The 18,360-nt window shown below is 34.6% G+C and overlaps 1 protein-coding gene across 1 annotated transcript in view; it reads right to left on the reverse strand.

Annotated features, from left to right (window-relative positions):
* The window catches only part of PARP8 (poly(ADP-ribose) polymerase family member 8), a 217,081-nt gene that overhangs the window by 83,134 nt on the left and 115,587 nt on the right, over positions 1 to 18,360 (reverse strand). Inside the window, 2 exon segments of the mRNA XM_020996772.2 lie at positions 1,744 to 1,814; positions 2,693 to 2,782. Coding sequence (XP_020852431.1) covers positions 1,744 to 1,814; positions 2,693 to 2,782 — 161 coding nt within the window.

Here is an 18,360-nt window from a genome sequence, read left to right on the forward strand (position 1 = left end):
AAACATACAATCAGAGGATGAATTCAAAAAACAAGGTTAACCCCAAAGCTGACAGAACCACTATGCCCAACCTCCTCTCTATATATCTGTCTGCCTGTCCCTGAGTGTCTGCTATATTTGTCTCTGCTACACACACACACACACACACACACACACACACACATGCACGCATTAATACATTCCAACGAACAGTATTGCAAACACCCCCATCTATATAATCTACCCACCCATCATTAAACAAACTTGCTGAGTGTGACAGTGCCGCGAACGGGAAACAATACAAGGTTTAGAAAAGATACAGTCTCTACCTCATTGAACTGACAAACAAGGAGGATAATAACAAATAAGCAAAACAAGTTAAGGCAAATCCACATAATAAATTTAACTCCTGGTGAAAACCGAAAGAGAAGATTAGTACTGATCAGGGAGGATTGGGACAGGCTTTGTAGAAAATACAGCCTTTCTGTGTGGCTTAAAGGAGGGGTAGCAGCTCTACAGGTAAGGGAGATGGAGGTGACTCCAGCCACAGAGAACAGAGATTATTATAGGTGTGGGAAAGGTAGAATAGTGCAGTTTGGCCAAAGAATAGTATGTAAAGAGGATTAAAGTGAGACAGCTTTCAAGGAAGGGCAATGTCAGATTGGGGAGGGTCACCCTATTTAATAAACTCCAGAGGTGCCTTATTGCTTATAGGATTAAATATGAAATCCTCTATTTTATATTCAAAATCCTCCATAAAATGTCCCCCACCCTTGATCTTTCCAATTATCTTATACCTTACTCATTGGCATATACTCTGCGATCCAAGAATATTGGCTTCCTTACTGTTCCTCAAACAAGACACTCCATCTCCTGAATCTGGGCATTTTGAATGATTGTTCCACATGCCTCAAATTTCCTCCCTCCCTTATCTTAGCCTCTGGCTTTTTTCAAGTCCCAGACAAAATACTACCCTCTACAAGAGTCCTATGTTGATCATATGCTAATGTGGATTCCCTCTGCTAATTATCTCTATTTTATCTGATATTTTGTTGATACAAAGTTGTTTGCCCAGTGCAGGGGTAGGGAACCTGGGGGCTCAAGGCCACATGTGGCCCTCGTGCAACCATCTGACTGAAATTTGGACCACACTTGAGAACCTAGAGGGCCACATGTAATCTCCAGTTAGCAGGTTCCTCACCCCTGGCCTAGTGTCTCCCCATTAGGCTGTAAGCTCCTTAAAAATAGGGATTGTTTTTGACCTTTATTTGTATCCTCAGCATTAAGCACAGTCTAGCATATAGTTTAGGTGCTTTAAAAATGCTCACTGACTGACAATGTCAGAGACTGAACTAGATTTATTAAGGAATTCTCCAAAGAATTTTGAAGGGTAACATGCCCAGATTCATGCCTAATATAAATCAATTCCAACAACATTATTGGAATATGCATTGAAACTGGTATACAGTGGAGAAAGAAGGCCATGTAAGGAGGATTCTGCCATATTATTAGTAGGTGGTAAGGCAGATAATGGTAATGGGAGATAAAGGATTTACCAAGTGAGATGCTGTGTAGATAGAAAGGTAGTTGAAAAAAAAAAAAAGAATAAGAGGTAATGAAGCCTAAAGCATCCAAGATAATTAACAAGAGACCTACAAACATGAAGGATAGCGTGACACGCTAAGTACAACAACAGATATAAGCAAAGCAGATTGAGGCATAGGTAAAAGGAAAAAATCAATGTGTAAATTACCACCTACTTACCTCTCCATTTTCCTTTTGTAATTTTGATTTTATGGATAAACAACACGGAATGTCATTGGGTTTTTTTAATTCTGAAATGAAAATTTAATTAAGGTTATGAAATAAATCTTTATTCTAAACATCAATTATTTTTCTCTAATTAGACTTATGTTTAAATTCTATATTAAAAAATGCATCCAGACACATATTCCTTTGCAAGGAAATTAAACTGCATCATGTTAGAAAGGGATTTGATATATAGGTTGTTTCTGATGAGTCCATACATTTCCATAAAAATAAAACCAAAGTGAAATGTCTACATTGACCTATTTTTGAATTCTAGTCATATCAAAATATTTGTCACTTTCTTTAGGAAAAGGAATGCAGATAAGGTACACACACACACACACACACACACACACACACACACACACACTCTCTCTCACATTTATTCCTGAACTATACCAAGGATATGAATGAACACTCACATATGTGCAACAAATATGTGTGTGTCTATTCAAAGAGAGGAGACATGCACACATATGTAAATATAAATAAATACATAAACATGGAAATTTCTGAAAATTTAAGTATACATGTATATACTTGCATATCTACAGCTAAATATGCTTTGGCATAGTTTTCAAAATGAATATAAATTGGGTGTTTAGATTTTTTCAATTTTTTTAATAAAAAGCTACAATCAAAAGCAACAAAAAAATTTTTAATTTTTAATACCAAAGTATCATTATAAATTCAAACAAGACATAAATAATTACAAAAAGTAAAGATGATATTCCTTATAAATTTATTTGATGTAATAAATTTACTTATAAAATTGTAAATTCCAGAAAGAAAATAGAGATTTATAGCCAGATTCACAGCTGAATTTGTTTTTACTGGAGACAAATTCTGAATCAGAATGGAAATTATTAATCTGAAATAGAAAATATATGTTTCAAAATATTACCTGTTGCTATTCGGTGGAAAATTATGGGAATTGGCTCAGTGGTAACTAGCACATCTTCATCATTGTCTGAACTCGAAACATATGTATTATCTGCACAAGAAAAGAGATCTCAGATCACTTAAAAACCTAAAAAAAATTCCTCTAAAACTCATTTTCATTTGATGTATTATTGGGAATATACCTAATTATCAAAAAAAAAGCTATCTGTTCAAATTAATTATAGCATTGCTAAATGTAATACCAAAAAAAAATGGAAGCAACTTAAGTATCCAATTTTTTTTAAAAAAGGAAACAGAAGGCACACTAATATAATGGAGCACTATAATACAATTAAGACTTATAAGTATGAAAATTATGAAACAAAAATTTAGAGATTTCATGAAATAATGCAATATGAAAAAAAGAAACCCAAATTCAAAGTACTTCCAACTTAAACACATCCGAAGGTGAGTCGAAGTAAATAGTGAGACATTTCTAATACAATAGCATGTCAACGAATAAATTTTTAAGTGAAATCAATTAACAGATAGTTTTAAAGTACTGATGCTGAATATTAAGTTCATAATAAATTCCTGAAAAGTATTCAATTTAATTTCTTTATTATTACCTAAAACATAAATGGAACTATATATCATGGTTCCATTTACAATTATGTTGAGCTAGGTTGGTGGAATATATGCGAAACAATGGTGAAGGACCACTATGAAAATACCATCATTGCTAAGAGAAAAGGAATTCTCCTTTGTGCGCTTGAAAAGTATCTCTTAAATTTTAAGCATTTATGAACCATGTGCATCCTGTAAGACAAAGAAAGAACTAGCCCCCAAAATTAATGAATATGATATCACAACCATTAATGTCTCATGTAGGAAAGAAAATGAGTCCTTAGCAATTAATAATTTAGAAAAGAATGCCATTGGAAGCTGCCCAGGAAATACAATTCAACAAAATGTTAATGAGAATATTGGAGATGAAATTATTTTCAATCTAATTTCCAAAATTGTTACATTGCTATATACTTTAAATTGGAAAATCCATGAATCATCCTCAATCCCAAATTAATCTGAAATAGAATATAAATATTCAAATATCTTTAATTAGCAAATGGCATATTAAAAATATTCATAAGCAGAATTAGAATTATTTTTATTTCCCTCTATTTCTTCCCTTCTCAAAGGAAGTTCAATGTACATTCTCTTCTGACATCGTTTCCCTCTTTCTTCTGACAAATAGTAAATACTACCAAATAATATGTTTAAATGGAACTAGAAGTTAATCTTGGAGCTAATTTTCACTATGTCTAAATCACTGCTCTCATTTGAGATGTGCTGAAACATGCTAGAATTTGATGCAACCACCATGATGTCACCAGAAAATAACAGTATCTTAAAAATCTCAGTCAGGGCAGCTAGGTGGCACAGTGCATAGAGCACTTGCCCTAAAGTCAGGAGTACCTGAGTTCAAATCTGGCCTCAGACCAAACGCTTGACACACTTACTAGCTGTGTGACCCTGGGCAAGTCACTTAACCCCAATTATCTTTAAAAAAAAAAAGAGGTTTCGGGCAGCTAGATGGCGCAGTGGATAGAGCATCGGCCCTGGATTCAGGAGGACCTGAGTTCAAATCCGGCCTCAGACACATAACACATACTAGCTGTGTGACCCTGGGCAAGTCACTTAACCCCATTGCCTAGCCAAAAGAAAAAAAAACAAACCAAAAATCTCAGTCAGCATCTCTATGAATTACCACTTCTACCTGAACTCTCCATTACCTATCTTCTATGATAGTGGCCAACACCTTTGGTGAACATGTCTCACTGTTTTATGCCTCATTTGATATGAATAATCAGAGAGCGGATCAACATTACTTATGATGTTATATCTTTCAAGAAATTGTTAAGGACTTTAATAAATATGGAATATGATAGAGAAGAGCCTCTAAGGTGACGTTTTGCCACATCAAATCAATTTTTCTAACTCAACAATGAGCTTTTATATTCTCTACAAATTCCAGCCAATTCTATGATTATACAGATATATGATATCACATGCTAATCATCTAGGATGCCCTTGATCATAATATAGATTAGCTTCATGTTTAATTTCTTTTTATTTTAACGAGGTCCACAATTTTTTAGTAGCCTTCAGCATTCTCACCTTTTTCTTATATTCTGAAAATTAAAGAATGCAATACAATTCATTGAAATCTAGGAAGCAGTACTTAAGTGTCTACATTGTGTGTCTAAGCAATATTTAAGTGTCTAATGCACTGATATTGGTAATGCAAAGATAAAATGAAAAAAAATACTTCCTGTCTCAAAGGAATTTACATTCTACAAAGCAGGTACAGAATATAAAAAGGTAAGTAGATACATGATAAATTCAAGAAACCACATGCATAGATGATGATGTCAAGTTTAGTAACATTATTTCATCTTGAGCAACAGCATTTATATGCTCATAATATATTCCTGATAATCTACCATTTCTGTTAGGAATTTGTGCTATATAACTGTCAATATTTCTTAGTAGTTACTTCATTACTAGAATTCCATATGAATGGTAGCAGAGTTGATAGACTGTTGAATTTGGAATCAGAATGTCCTAAGTCCAAAGCCAGCCTCAGACACTTACTAGCTGTGCAAAACTAGGCAAATAATATAAGTTTCCTGTACCTTAGTTTCCTCATCCATAAAATGGGGATAATAATAGCACCTATCTCCTTGAGTTGTTCTAAAGGTAAAAATGAGATAATATTTATAAAGTGCTTATAAACCTTCAAAGTTCTCTCTGTTGGTCTCATATATATGTACATGTATACATGTTTGTATCTATGTGTGTATATTTATTTATTAATTTATTAGCTATTATTATTTGTTCTCCATAGAGTCAAAACAGTTTACTGTATCGATCTACATGAATGTTATTGAAGTATACAGATTGGAGAAATGTATCAGCACAAGTTTCCTGCAGAACATTTCTCATAATATTATGTCAGTATAGTGAAAACAAGATTTTTAATTGTTAGTCATCCATGTCAATACATTTTTCTAAGAAAAAAACCCCCACAAACATCTGTACTGTTTTAGATCTTAAGTGATGTAAATAATTTGTTTCAACATAAAAACATAAGTCTTTAACAAAAAAGCTAAGTATCAAACCTGAGGTTTAGCTCAAAATTAGCTAAAAAAGAAGAAACAGAACATTCTATCATTCCAATATCCTCAATACCTTAGACTATAACCCTACATATAGAATTTTCAACTGTCTTTATTAAATCTAGACATTCTCTTTCTGGAGTTCTCACTTCAGTGCTTTATTGATGCTGATTTAACATAACAGTTGTTAAGTTTGAAGATCTGGTTCTCAAGTCTATAGCAGATTAGAAATAGCAACCAAGAAGGACAGGGGCAGCCAAGCAACTGCCATAAAAGTAGGTACAATTACCCAAGAAGTAATGAGAGCTGGCAGCCTTACATTAAGGGCAGAGGCAGGAAAAAAATTAGAAAGCAAACACAAAACTGTATTACTGCATAATACAATAATGGATATTCATAATGATATCCCTGATGACCTTGAATTCGTTTCTGTTACTCTGTTCAAGAAGGTAGGAAATTATAGGATACCTTTTATAAGAAATCCTACAAAAATTACCAAAATAAAACAATAATGGCACTGAAAGGGAAAAAGCATCAGTTATCAGAAAAAAAGTCTATACTTTGGCAAATGCAGGCTTAGTAAGGTTTGATTCTGTGCCTTCAAGCGTCCCATTGTCTACCAAGCTTCTGAAACATTTTAAAAATTTTAATTTGTAATACTGACATCATTATCATAACCTGTTACACAAGGGGAAAAAAAGTCAGCACATTATATAAGAATACTGGATCTGGAGTAAGTGGAATCTACCTACTTCTTCATCTTAACTGGGTGACGAACAGATAAAGTTATTTATCTTCTCTCAGCTTCAGTTTCCCCCATCTTGAAAAAAAAATTACGTCCAGGGTTTTTTCCCATGAAGAGGTCTCAAGGTCTAAATACCATGAGTGATTAAAAAAAGGCAAGCAACTGGCTATTTAAGGGGGGGGGGAAGAATTCCTCACCATTTATCATTTTCAATGTGATTTGGGATAGGATCTGAATCCCCCTGATTCCAGCATATGTATCCTAGACTTTTTTTTGTCTAATTTAAATGGATCTAAAGAAATGACTTTTGCATTTATTACGACCAAAATTACTGTGAGGCAAAAGGTCTTGAATTTCAAAAAAAGTTTAATGCCCAAGAAACAAAAAAGAATAGCTATTATAGCCTCAAAACAGGAATCTGAAGTCAGCCAACCACTGGCTATGGGCTTTTTCATAGTTCACCAGCTCCTTGTGTAAAATAAGGGCACGTTACTTGATTATACTTAAGATACTTTACAGCTCTATGAATCTAATCTACACTTGTATTTTTAATAAAGTCCCTTCCAAGTTCTTTTAGTAGAAATAACAAATATCTCCATTTCCCCTCTGGAGATGGAGACATAAGAATGGTTTAGGAAGGCAACTAAAGTAAATAACAGTGGGGATGAAAGATGCTAAAAGAAGAATGAATGAAAATTCTAGAGCTTCAAGTCTTGAAATTCTCCAAATGATCACTGTATACATATGTACATGTCATAGTATCAAGAATTATTGACTTTTCTGGAAGAGCTCAAATAACGAGCTTCTTATTAAAATTCCGCTACTCTAGAAAAGAGCAATAGATGGAGTGTTCTCTTAATGAAGTAACACCATAGACACTTACATTTAACAATGTGATGCAAGAATTTTTATCAGATAAACCAGAATGGTCCTGATTAATCCTCAGGGATTAGTCTTGTGTGCTATGAAATTCATTACATTCTGGTATGGAAACTCATAAGACACTCATAAGCAATTGTTAAATGTTTACTATCAGACACTGTACTAAACACTGTAGATACAAAGAAAGGCAAAATTCATGCAAAATCCCTGTCCTCAGGAAGTATATGTTCTAATGGGAAAACAACATGTAAATAGCTAGGATATCTATGCATTAGGTAATATAACAGGGAAGAAATTAACAACTGGGAGGAACAGGAAAGGACTCCTGCAGATAGTGGTCCTAAAAGAAGCCATGGAAATTAAAGAGGTAGAAGTGAGGGAATAGAGCGTTCCAGCCTTGGGGGAAAGGCAGACAAAAGCACCAAAAAGAGAAATGAAGCATCATTTTCAAGGAAGCAGAAGTAAGACTAATTTCGCATGGGCCAGGAAGATCAGATTTTGTTTTTGTAATGAATATCATAGATCTCAAAATCCACTAATTCACGGTTACAGTAATGCTCTCAGGAGTTGAGTTCTCTAAGCCAATATGGAACCTAATTCATACAATATTTGCTTTAGGATCTGGATCTGCAAACATTTTCAATTCCTGACATGGAAAGTCTCTCTACCAAATCAGATCTGCAATTCAATGATGATTTATAGTTATTAAACAGTTACCCCCAAGCAACTCTAGAAGTTAAGTGAGTTGATAAAAGTCACATAATTAGCATTTAAGGGAAATAGCATGATGTAGCAGAAAGAGATCATAAGAGATCATAAGTTCAATACTCATCTCTGACTCCACCTATGAGACCTTAGGCAAGTCATTTCTTGACATAGGCTTGGGTTTTTTCATTTGTAAGATAACTCACTCGTACTAGATGACTTTAAGGTCCTTCATTCCTCCAGATTTATACAGATATTTCTACTATAATGCAAGATTTGCATTCCATCAAAATGATACATAAAATAATACTATAAAAACCACACCAAACTTATGGGGGAAATGGTGTTGGGAATCCAATGTTCAAAAACTTTATCTGTTAGACGTTAAAAAAAAAAAGATAGGAACCTATTAAAATTTCATACATGTTAAATGGTTATAAAATGCATAAATGCTACAATAAAGTGTGACTGTGTTCTTAGATTGCTGCTTAACCTGTGCCCAGGGTCCAGAAAAAACAGAGGCTTTGGACGAGCAGGTGGAGTTACTAGGCCACAACTAGGAGTAGCGAGGGGTAGAGGCCATGGCAATAGCAGAAGATGGGTGGAGGAGTTACAGAGAGCAGAACTGAATAAATATTCAACTCAAAAAAGACCTGAAGTTTGCTTGTGGAAGAAGATGGCAGAAGTGTTGTAGCTTGTGAGTTAGTATGAAGTAATGTGGTTTTCCTCATTCTTACTGTTTTTTACAGGTGAAATTTACACATAAGGGGCAGCTAGGTGGTACAGTAAGTAGATAGAGTACCCGTCCTGGAGTCAGGAGGACCTGAGTTCAAATCCGGCCTCAAACACATAACACTTAATAGCTGTGTGAATCTGGGCAAGTCACTTAACCCAACTGCCTTGTCAAAAGAAAAAGAAGAAGAAGAAGAAATTTACACATAGGCAAACTTCAGATTAACATTTTGCTCAAATTATTCCCTTATATATTAGTAGTGTTGGAACAAATTCACATTTTCAAAAGGAGTTATAGCACAAATGACTATGTCTAAAACAAACCTTGAATCTGAGAATTTCTGACTCCCAGCCAGTGCTCAATCCACTATATCACATTGGCACTCAGATGGTCATGTTCCTTTCTTCTCAAAAAGATTTACTATCTAACGTTGTTTACCTTTCACCTTTCTCCCCAACAATTACAGTATTTTAGATAAACCAGCTATCAGCAGACAAAATTTAATTCAACAAATATTTATTAGCTGTTTGCTATGTAAAAGACACTCAGCCAAGGGCAAGGGATGTGCAGATTAAACTGAAATGGTCCCTAGGCTCAACACTTTTACATTCTGCTATGGAAATGCAGCTCTGCATAGAATATTTTGAGAAAAGAAAAGAAAGAAAGAATGGCTAGGGAGATAGGAGAGATTTTGTGGTATAGATTGCACTGGGACTAAGCCTTGAAGAAAGCCAGGTATCCTAAGAGGTCAAAGTGATTAGTAGGAAGTACATTGAAGGCACAGGGCAATGGCTGCTGCAAAGTCATAGAAGTGGGAGATGGGATGCCAAGAACGGGTAATAACTCATTTGCAAAGAAGAGAGTGAAGGCAAGTAATGTAATGTATATGGCAGGTAAGCTGGAAACCCTTCCCACATTCTTTACCTTTGTGCATCCCATTCCTCCCAGGTCATTCAGGCACCAACACTGGTGACTGGCTAGTTAAAAGTGTCATGACTTCTCAAACAGCTTCAATGACCATAAAGATGCATTAAATTTCTTTCTCTGCCATTCCAGCTATGTGGGCTTCATTTCTTTAGTCTCGTTTTTTTAATTCAAATTTATTTTATTTTCAGGTCTGCATTCCTTTCCTCTTACCTTTTCCCTCCCCATTCAGAAAATAAGAAAAATAAACTTGTTCCATAGACAAGCAAAACAACAACACTGTCTAGCCTTGTAAACAACACAGCATTCTGTCATTATTTAAAGAACTTATAACATCTTTAGCTGTAGTTTCTAGAAACTATCATGTCTTCTTGATCCTTGCAGCCACTGGACACACTGAGCAGTGGGGTGACAACGGTAGGATCAATACTTCAGAAAAATCATATTAGAACCTGAGGGCTCTGACTTGCAATAGGGTAAAAAGTTATAGGGCTACTTCAGTAGTCCGGTAATGAGGATGTTAACTAGAATTGTTGATGTAAAACTGGAGAGAAGATAACATACATGAGAAGTTATGAAGATAGATGAGACAAGTTTTGGCTAAAGAATGGATTTGACTAAGCAGATGGATTGAAAGAGAAGTTTCAAGGAATCAATAATACCCAGGTTTCAGACTTGAATGACAAAGAGGATTCCAAGCTTTTGATAGTCCTTAGGAAAGGTGGAAAAACGGTAGTGTTTTTAATCCTGTGGGTTTTGAAATGCCTTTGGGACAACCAATTCAAAATACCCTTGAGACAGTAGAAGTACAAATATATCATCGGTTGTCAACTTGCAGCCTGAAGGCCAAATCTCCAAGCAACCTGGGTTTTTTTGTACTGCCTCAAGATAAGAATATTTTGTACATTTTAAAATTAAGTATCATTATACCTGAAAATGTATTTTAAAAAACCATTCTTAACTTTCAAAGAAGTACAAAAGCAGATGGTAGGTAAACTGTAGTTTGCCCACCCCTAATGAAAGAAATTAGGGTTGGATATATGGATTTGGGAATCATGTGTATAGAGATGATAATTAAACCTATGGGAGCTCCCTTCACCAAATCAGATATACAAACTTATTTGTAACTTAGGGTCTCAAAGAATTGCCCAGAGGTCAGAGTTGAAATGACTGGCCCATGGCAAGGTGTTTTTGTTCATGTTATTACCAACACAGCAACAGAGGAACTGATATGTGATTTGTATGTATCGCTCTCTTTTTCTGACTTTCGCAAACTGTAGCATAAATTTGTATCTCAAAGACATACTATTAAGTAAATTTAGTGCAATGGTAGAAGCAAATCTTTCGATTTGATTTGAATTGTGAAACAGGAAATCCATACCTCAGGAGCTAAGGTGAAATGAAAGAAAAAAAATCTAAAATGAATTTAGAAAAATTACTGACAAATGATTATCCACAATGCCAATATTTTTTTCAAAATGTATCCCACAGCAACCTTATTTCATCTAAATGAAAAGCCCTTTAAAATAAAATTAAGACAACAAACATACATCATTTAAATATTATTTTAAAGTACTCTGAAAATGAAAAAGAAAGTGAAAAGTTCCAAGCATTATTGAAAACATTGTTATTCCTAAGAACAACTAATTTCCATTTTTGATAAACTGGCAAATAAAATTTGAAAATAAAATGTAAGATTATAATCTACTTAGTAGAAACAATTGTTACTCTATCTCATCACTATATACTATGATATAAACTATATAAACTGACATATATATCACTATATACTATGTCACTATATATACTTTATGAATATATATACATATATATACATATATATGTAACTATGTTACATTATTTGCATATTTATCTCTATCCAGCACAACAAAGTATTGGAGTAATAATGAACTTCAATGATCCTATAGGCCAACTCATTATACATATGAAGAAATCTGAGACTGGGAGAGGTTAAATCACTTGATCTATTCACACAAGTAGTAAGTGTCAGAGGCTGGAATTGAATTCAGATACTTTGACTACAAATCCAGTCTTCTTTGGGCTGTATCTGCTCTTTTGAATGTTGTCTACCAATTACACCATAAGGCACTAGCATAGTCAGCTCCACTTTAAACTGTAGATGAATTTTCAAAAAGCCACAGGCACCCTTTAGAGAGGGAATGGAACTAAAGAACAAAGAAACTGGATTTTAAAATGGGGAAAACCTAGCTTTTCTGCTTGTAAGTTTTATGATCTTAAAGCCATTTAGCTGTGTAAAAGTTTTTTCATTTTTTTTTAAATAAGGGGGTTAGATTAGATGACCTTTGAAATTTTCTCATTTTTGAGCATATAATATCTATACAGTTCCTTTATAAATCTGATCAAAGAAAGCATCCCTTTAAAATCAAAATTAAATCAAATAATTTTATTAGAATGAAATGGTTTGGAATTTTGCCTAATGAGATTTTAAGAGAGATGTCCCTATAAATGGGAAAAGGCTCTGAAACTACCATTGGCATAGAACTATCCTAGGTGGGAGAGGGAAGGGTCAACGATGTGGCCCTTTCATCTGAGGGTACTTGATTAGGAGGTAATAGGTTGGACTAATGATTCTTGCTGTGACCATCCAGCCTTGTTAGTAAGCCTCATCAGTTTAATCATTTCAGGGCAGACCTGGGATATTCCTACTTGTACCCCACTAGACAAGGGGCTGCATATCCAGCAGTGCCTTCTGATGACAATATACAAGATGATTACTATGCTGTCCATGGTAGCTAGTGAGATGATTTTCCCTATCTATAGATCAATATCAAGCATTATCACAGTCATTATGAAAACTTACATTTATCTATATAAAGTGCTTTATTGCTTAGAAAGTGCTTTTTTTCCACAAAGAATCAGGAGGGGTAAAGCCGATTTTCTACCTGCTAGAGGAAAAAAACAAAACCCTCAATTCTTTAAACAATTCAAAAGAAACAAAATAGGATTATCTGCATGCCTACATACAAGAGGTGTGTGTATACTGATGATTAACATAGAACCATGCCATGCTCAATGACTAAATCATATCCTAATTACTGATTTTATTTTTATAATAATTCTGAAGCAAAATGCTTTAAGGATTTCTTAAGAGTACTCCAAGAAGTGGGCAGAAAATTAGAATGCAAAGGAGCTGTCAAGTTCTATCAAGCATAGTTCTTGGTTTCACCAACTGAATCTTTCTAGTACACTTGCTGTATTATTATACCATCATAAGCACAGAATTCCTAAGGATGAATAATGCTTACTGATATATCCCACCATTACATATTTTTTTAATTATGTAAAATTAGGCTCAAACATATCACAAAACATATTAACAGGATTACTCAAGTACAAAAAGGGAAAAAATTCAATTTAAATGGTTTATAAGTTTCCAAATACTTTCACTATAAACTCAATAACAATCTAAAATAAAGTATTGACACCCAAATAAAATCATAAAAACTAATAATCTCCACCTAAATAAAAAGAAAAAAATAACATAAAATAAACTTCAACAGAATAATAAATTATCAATTTACTTAATCTGCAACTCCTTGCAAATTTGGTGAACCATTGTAAACTTAAGTATTTGGGTTACTGGAAACTAAATGATCTAATCCTAAAGAGGGAGTGGGTCAAAAAACATAGAAACAATCAATAATTTCATTAATGATAATAACAAAATCAGACAACATAACAAAATTGATGGGAAGAAGCCAAAGCAATACTTAGTGGAGAATGTATATTTCCAAATACAAATCAATGAATTCAGCATGCAACTAAATAAATATAAAAAGAATAAGTTTAAAATCCCCAATTAAAAAGCAAAATAGAAATCCCAGAAAAATTGTCAATAAGCTAATAAAAGTCAAAGTTTAAAAACTGAACAAAAAAACCCCCTAAGAATTAGTATTATGAAAAATATAAATAAACCATTGGTTAATCTGATTTTAAAAAAAGAAAAACAAATTACCATTATCAAAAATTAAAAGGATGAATGCACAGGAAATGAAGATGAAATTAAAGCAATTATTAAGAGCTAGTTTGCTCAATTATATGCCAATAAAACTGACAATAATAAGTTAAATAGATGAATATTAACAAAAATATAAATTGCCTAGATTAACAAAAAAAGGAAATAGAATAAATAACACTATCTCAGAAAAATAAACAAGCAAATGAACACCCTAAAAAAAGGCCAAATGGATTTACAAGTGAATTCTACCAAACATTTAAAGACCAATTAATTCCAATATTATATGAACAATTTCTTAAAAAAAGAAACTATTAAAGAAAGAATCCTACTAAATTCCTGCTATGACAAAAATATGGGTTTGATACCTAAACTAGGGAGAGCAAAAACAGAGAAAGAAAATTAGTCACCAATTTCCCTAATGAATTTTGATATAAAAAGCATGAAATAAAATAGTAGCAAGGAAACTGCAGCAGTACATCACAAAGATCATACATGATGAACAAGTGGGATTCATATTAGGAATTCAGGGCTGCTTCAATATTAGGAAAACTAAAAGCATAATTGACCATATAAAACAAAAGCATCAAAAATCATATGATCATATCTACAGATGCAGAAAAGGCTTTCAGCAAAATAAAACACCTATTCCTATTAAAAACACTAGAAAACAGAAGAATCAACAGAGAATTTCTTGAAATGATAAGTACTATCTATTTAAAACCAAGATGAGGGAGCTAGCATATAGAGCATTGGGCTTGGAGTCAAGAAATAGACCTAAGTTCAAATCCAGCCTCAGACACTTACTAGCTGTGTGACCCTGGGAAAGTCACTTAACCCTGGTCACCTCAATTTCCTCATCTGTAAAACAAGCTGGAGAAGGAAATAGCAAACCATTACTCCAGTATCTGCCAAGAAAACCCCAAAATGTGGTCACAAAGTAATTATCTGTACTAGGGATAAAATAGAAACCTTCCCAATTAGATCAAAGGTGGCCACGATCACCACTGTTATTCGGCATTGTACTAGAAATGCTAGCTATAGCAATATGACAAGAAAAAGAGAGATACTTGAAGTAGATCCAAGATGGCGAAGTACAGAAGAACCCAAACAAGGTCTCCCAGTATTCCATTCCAAACAATTTTAAAACAATGCCTCAAATCAATTTCCAAAGTGGCAGAACCAATAGACATTATTCCAGCCCAAGATAACTTAGAAGAAAGGAAGGAGAGATCTGTGACAGAGCTGGAGATTGGGCCAGAGCCCATGTGAGTCCCAGTGTTGAGACTAAGTAGTGGTGACAGAAGCAGCAGCAACTTCAGGAAATTTAAAGTCAGAGACAGTAAGGGGACCTGGCAAGTGGTCAGGAAGAAATTAAAAGGGACCCCTGTGTTAGCAGTAGATGGAAAAACAAGACTTTGTTTGGCAGCTCCGGTGCCTATACCCACTTCTGGATCATACTTCAAGGGCAGAAAAGAACATTTTCCCAGCAAGAGGGAGTAGGAGTCCTGAGGAACAGTATCAATTCCGACCCCAAGGGATAAGGAACTTTGATAAACAGTATCATTTCCACTCCCAAAAGAGGACGGGAAGAGCCAAGGGGCCCTTCCTGGGTAAGAACCATAGTACAGACCAAGAGAACAGTGATCATACCTCTCTGCAGATCATACTTTGGAAGCACAGAAAACTTACAAAGCCCAGAATTAGATCTAAAAATAGCTGTTTGGAAAAAGCTTAAAGCTTGAGACAGTGCCCCTTCTTTTCCACCTTCTCCCCTACCCCACTCCTCCCTACCCCCACCAAGCCAGGAACAAAGGCCAACATTAACATAAAGACCCAAACCAAGAAACAGGGTACAAAAATGAGCAAACAAAAATTGCTGGGAAAACTGAAAGCAGTTAGGTATAAATTAGGCATAGACCCACATCTCATACCACACAGAAAAATAACATCAAAATGATATAAGACATGGGTGACATGATAAGTAAATTAGGGGAGAATGGCAAATATATCTGTCAGATTAATGGATAAGGAAAATGTTTATAACTAAACAAGAGACAGAGAGGATTATGAAAAGTAAAATAGATAATTTTGTTTACATGAAAATAAAAGGCTTATACACAAACAAAACTAACTCAGGCAAAAATGGAAGGAAACAGGAAACTGAAAAGGAATCTTTATAGAATGACTGATAAAAGACTAATTTCTTATTCATATATAGGATACTCTGCCAAATTTACAAAAAGAGCCATTTTTCAGTTGATGATCAAAAGACTTGAATGGGCAGTTTTCAGAAGAAATCAAAGCTGCCAATAGTCATGTTGAGGTTTAGGGGTTTAGGAGTGCTGGTACCCTGAAATATCGACAGCAAGAAACGTGGGTCTTGCCTGAAAGAATTCAACCCAAGCCTTCTTTCAACCAAAGATAAGGTTTATTAGAACATCTGTCACATTGGGCAGACTTTTAAGGAGTCTAAACATTAGTGATCTATTGGCTAGATTTTAAGAATCTGAGCACCTTAATGGAGACAAGATGGATCTTATATACAGAAAGACTGTGGGAGAGATCTAGAAGTGGCCAAGTAGTCTGTGGGGACTGCAAGGTATTAGAATGTTAGAGACTTGGACCTTGGCCAAGAGAGAATGGAGCCTAGCTAGGATTTAGGGCGGAAAATGGCTGAGGTACATACAGAGATAAGACAATGAAGGGCTAGTCTAGGTTAAGGGTAACAGAGAATTGGGAGATAGGGCATAGCCACAATGAAAGGCCAGTTGATGGGATTATAGCCTCAGGTGAACACAAGAGATTTGGCCATGTGGGAAAGTCCAGTGTTTTTCCTTTAAAGGGTCCAGATCCTAACCTCATCAGTCATATAAAAATGCTTTAAGTCACTAACTATAAATGCACATTCAAAGAACACCGAGGTCCCTTCTGACACCTATCAGTTTAGCTAACACAACAGGAAAGGAAAATGATGAATGTTGCAGGGGATGTAGAAAAAATTGGTACACTAATACATTGTTGATGGGATTATGAACTAGTCCAAACATTCTGGAGATAAATTTTGGAACTATATCCAAAAGGCTATAAAATGTATACCCTTTGACTCAGCAATACCACTACTAGATCTATATCCCAAAGAGATCAAAGAAAAAAGAAAAAAAGGACTATATGTACAAAAAAAATTTACAGCAGCACTTTTTGTGGTAACAAAGGATTAGAAATTGAGGGGATGACCATCAGTTCAGGAATGGCTGAACAACTGTGATAGTACACAATTGTAAGAAAGATTTTAGGGGGTTCGGCTTCCACAGCAGGATAAGAAATTCCAAGATCTTCTAGATAGTCCCTCAACCAATCAGAAAGTATAGCAAACAACTAATTCCTTAAGAAAGAGCCCTGGAGGCTAAATCTGGTTCAAGGATGGGGCTTCAACAGGGCAGAGGCTTTTCTCCACTGCACTCGCCTAATAAGCTTACTGAATATTAACTGACACACCCCAAAAGCGGAGATAGCCACCATTTTTGAACATGGGACCCATGAAGTAGGCAGAGTTAACAGAACATGGACAAACAAGCCATGAACTGTCCAGGAAGAGTGTAACTCAGGCGAACCAGACCAATAGTAGCCCTGATGGGTGGCGTATGAATCTTACTAAAAAAAAGTTTAAAAGTTGATCCTACCACTGAACCAGCGTCCATGTGCTACTACAATGCGTTGTGCCCGCTTCTCTCATAAGAAGTGTAATAAAGGCTTTCCTTCACTCACTCACTGTAGTAGCTTTTTGTTTCGGATTTTTCTAACACTATCATTCTATAAGAAATGATAAAGGGAATGAGATCAGAAAAACCTGGGAAGGCTTAAACGAACTGATGCAAAACTGTGAGCAGAACCAAAAGAATACTGTACACAGTAACAGTAATATTGAAATGATGATACACTATGAAAGACTTAGCTCTTCTGATCAATACAATGATTCAAGAAAATTCCAAAGGACTTAATGATGAAAAATGCTGTCCATTTTGAGAGACAGAACTAATAAACTCTGTATGCATACTGAAGAATATTTTTTACTTTTTTTTTTGTCTTTTTGTTTCAATAACAAGACTAATATGGAAATGTTTTGTATGACTTCATCTGTATAACAGATACCATATTATTTGCTTTCTGAGTGGGTGGGCAAGGAGCTACAGGAAGGGAAAAAATTCAGAACTCAAAATAACTAATGTTAAATAGGTATGTGGGGGGGTTGTTTATTAATTCTGTTCTCCATTAAAAATGAATTAAAGAACAATGACTTTCTAGTGAACACTGTTGAGTATTACCAAGAAAATATTTATTGTATTCCTTGATTATAAAGGAAATCGTATTTTATATTCAATAAGACATATAATTAGAATAGAATGAAGCAATTTATAGATTTTCCCCAGTGGAAAATACGTGTAATAATCATATGACATACAGGCTTAAGTTTGTTCTTTCTGAAATGTTATATTTGAATGTCAATGGGACCTGTTGACAATGT

Source organism: Phascolarctos cinereus, unplaced genomic scaffold, assembly GCF_003287225.1.
Source record: "Phascolarctos cinereus isolate Bilbo 61053 unplaced genomic scaffold, phaCin_HiC Scaffold_4;HRSCAF=312, whole genome shotgun sequence".
NCBI lineage: Eukaryota > Metazoa > Chordata > Mammalia > Diprotodontia > Phascolarctidae > Phascolarctos > Phascolarctos cinereus.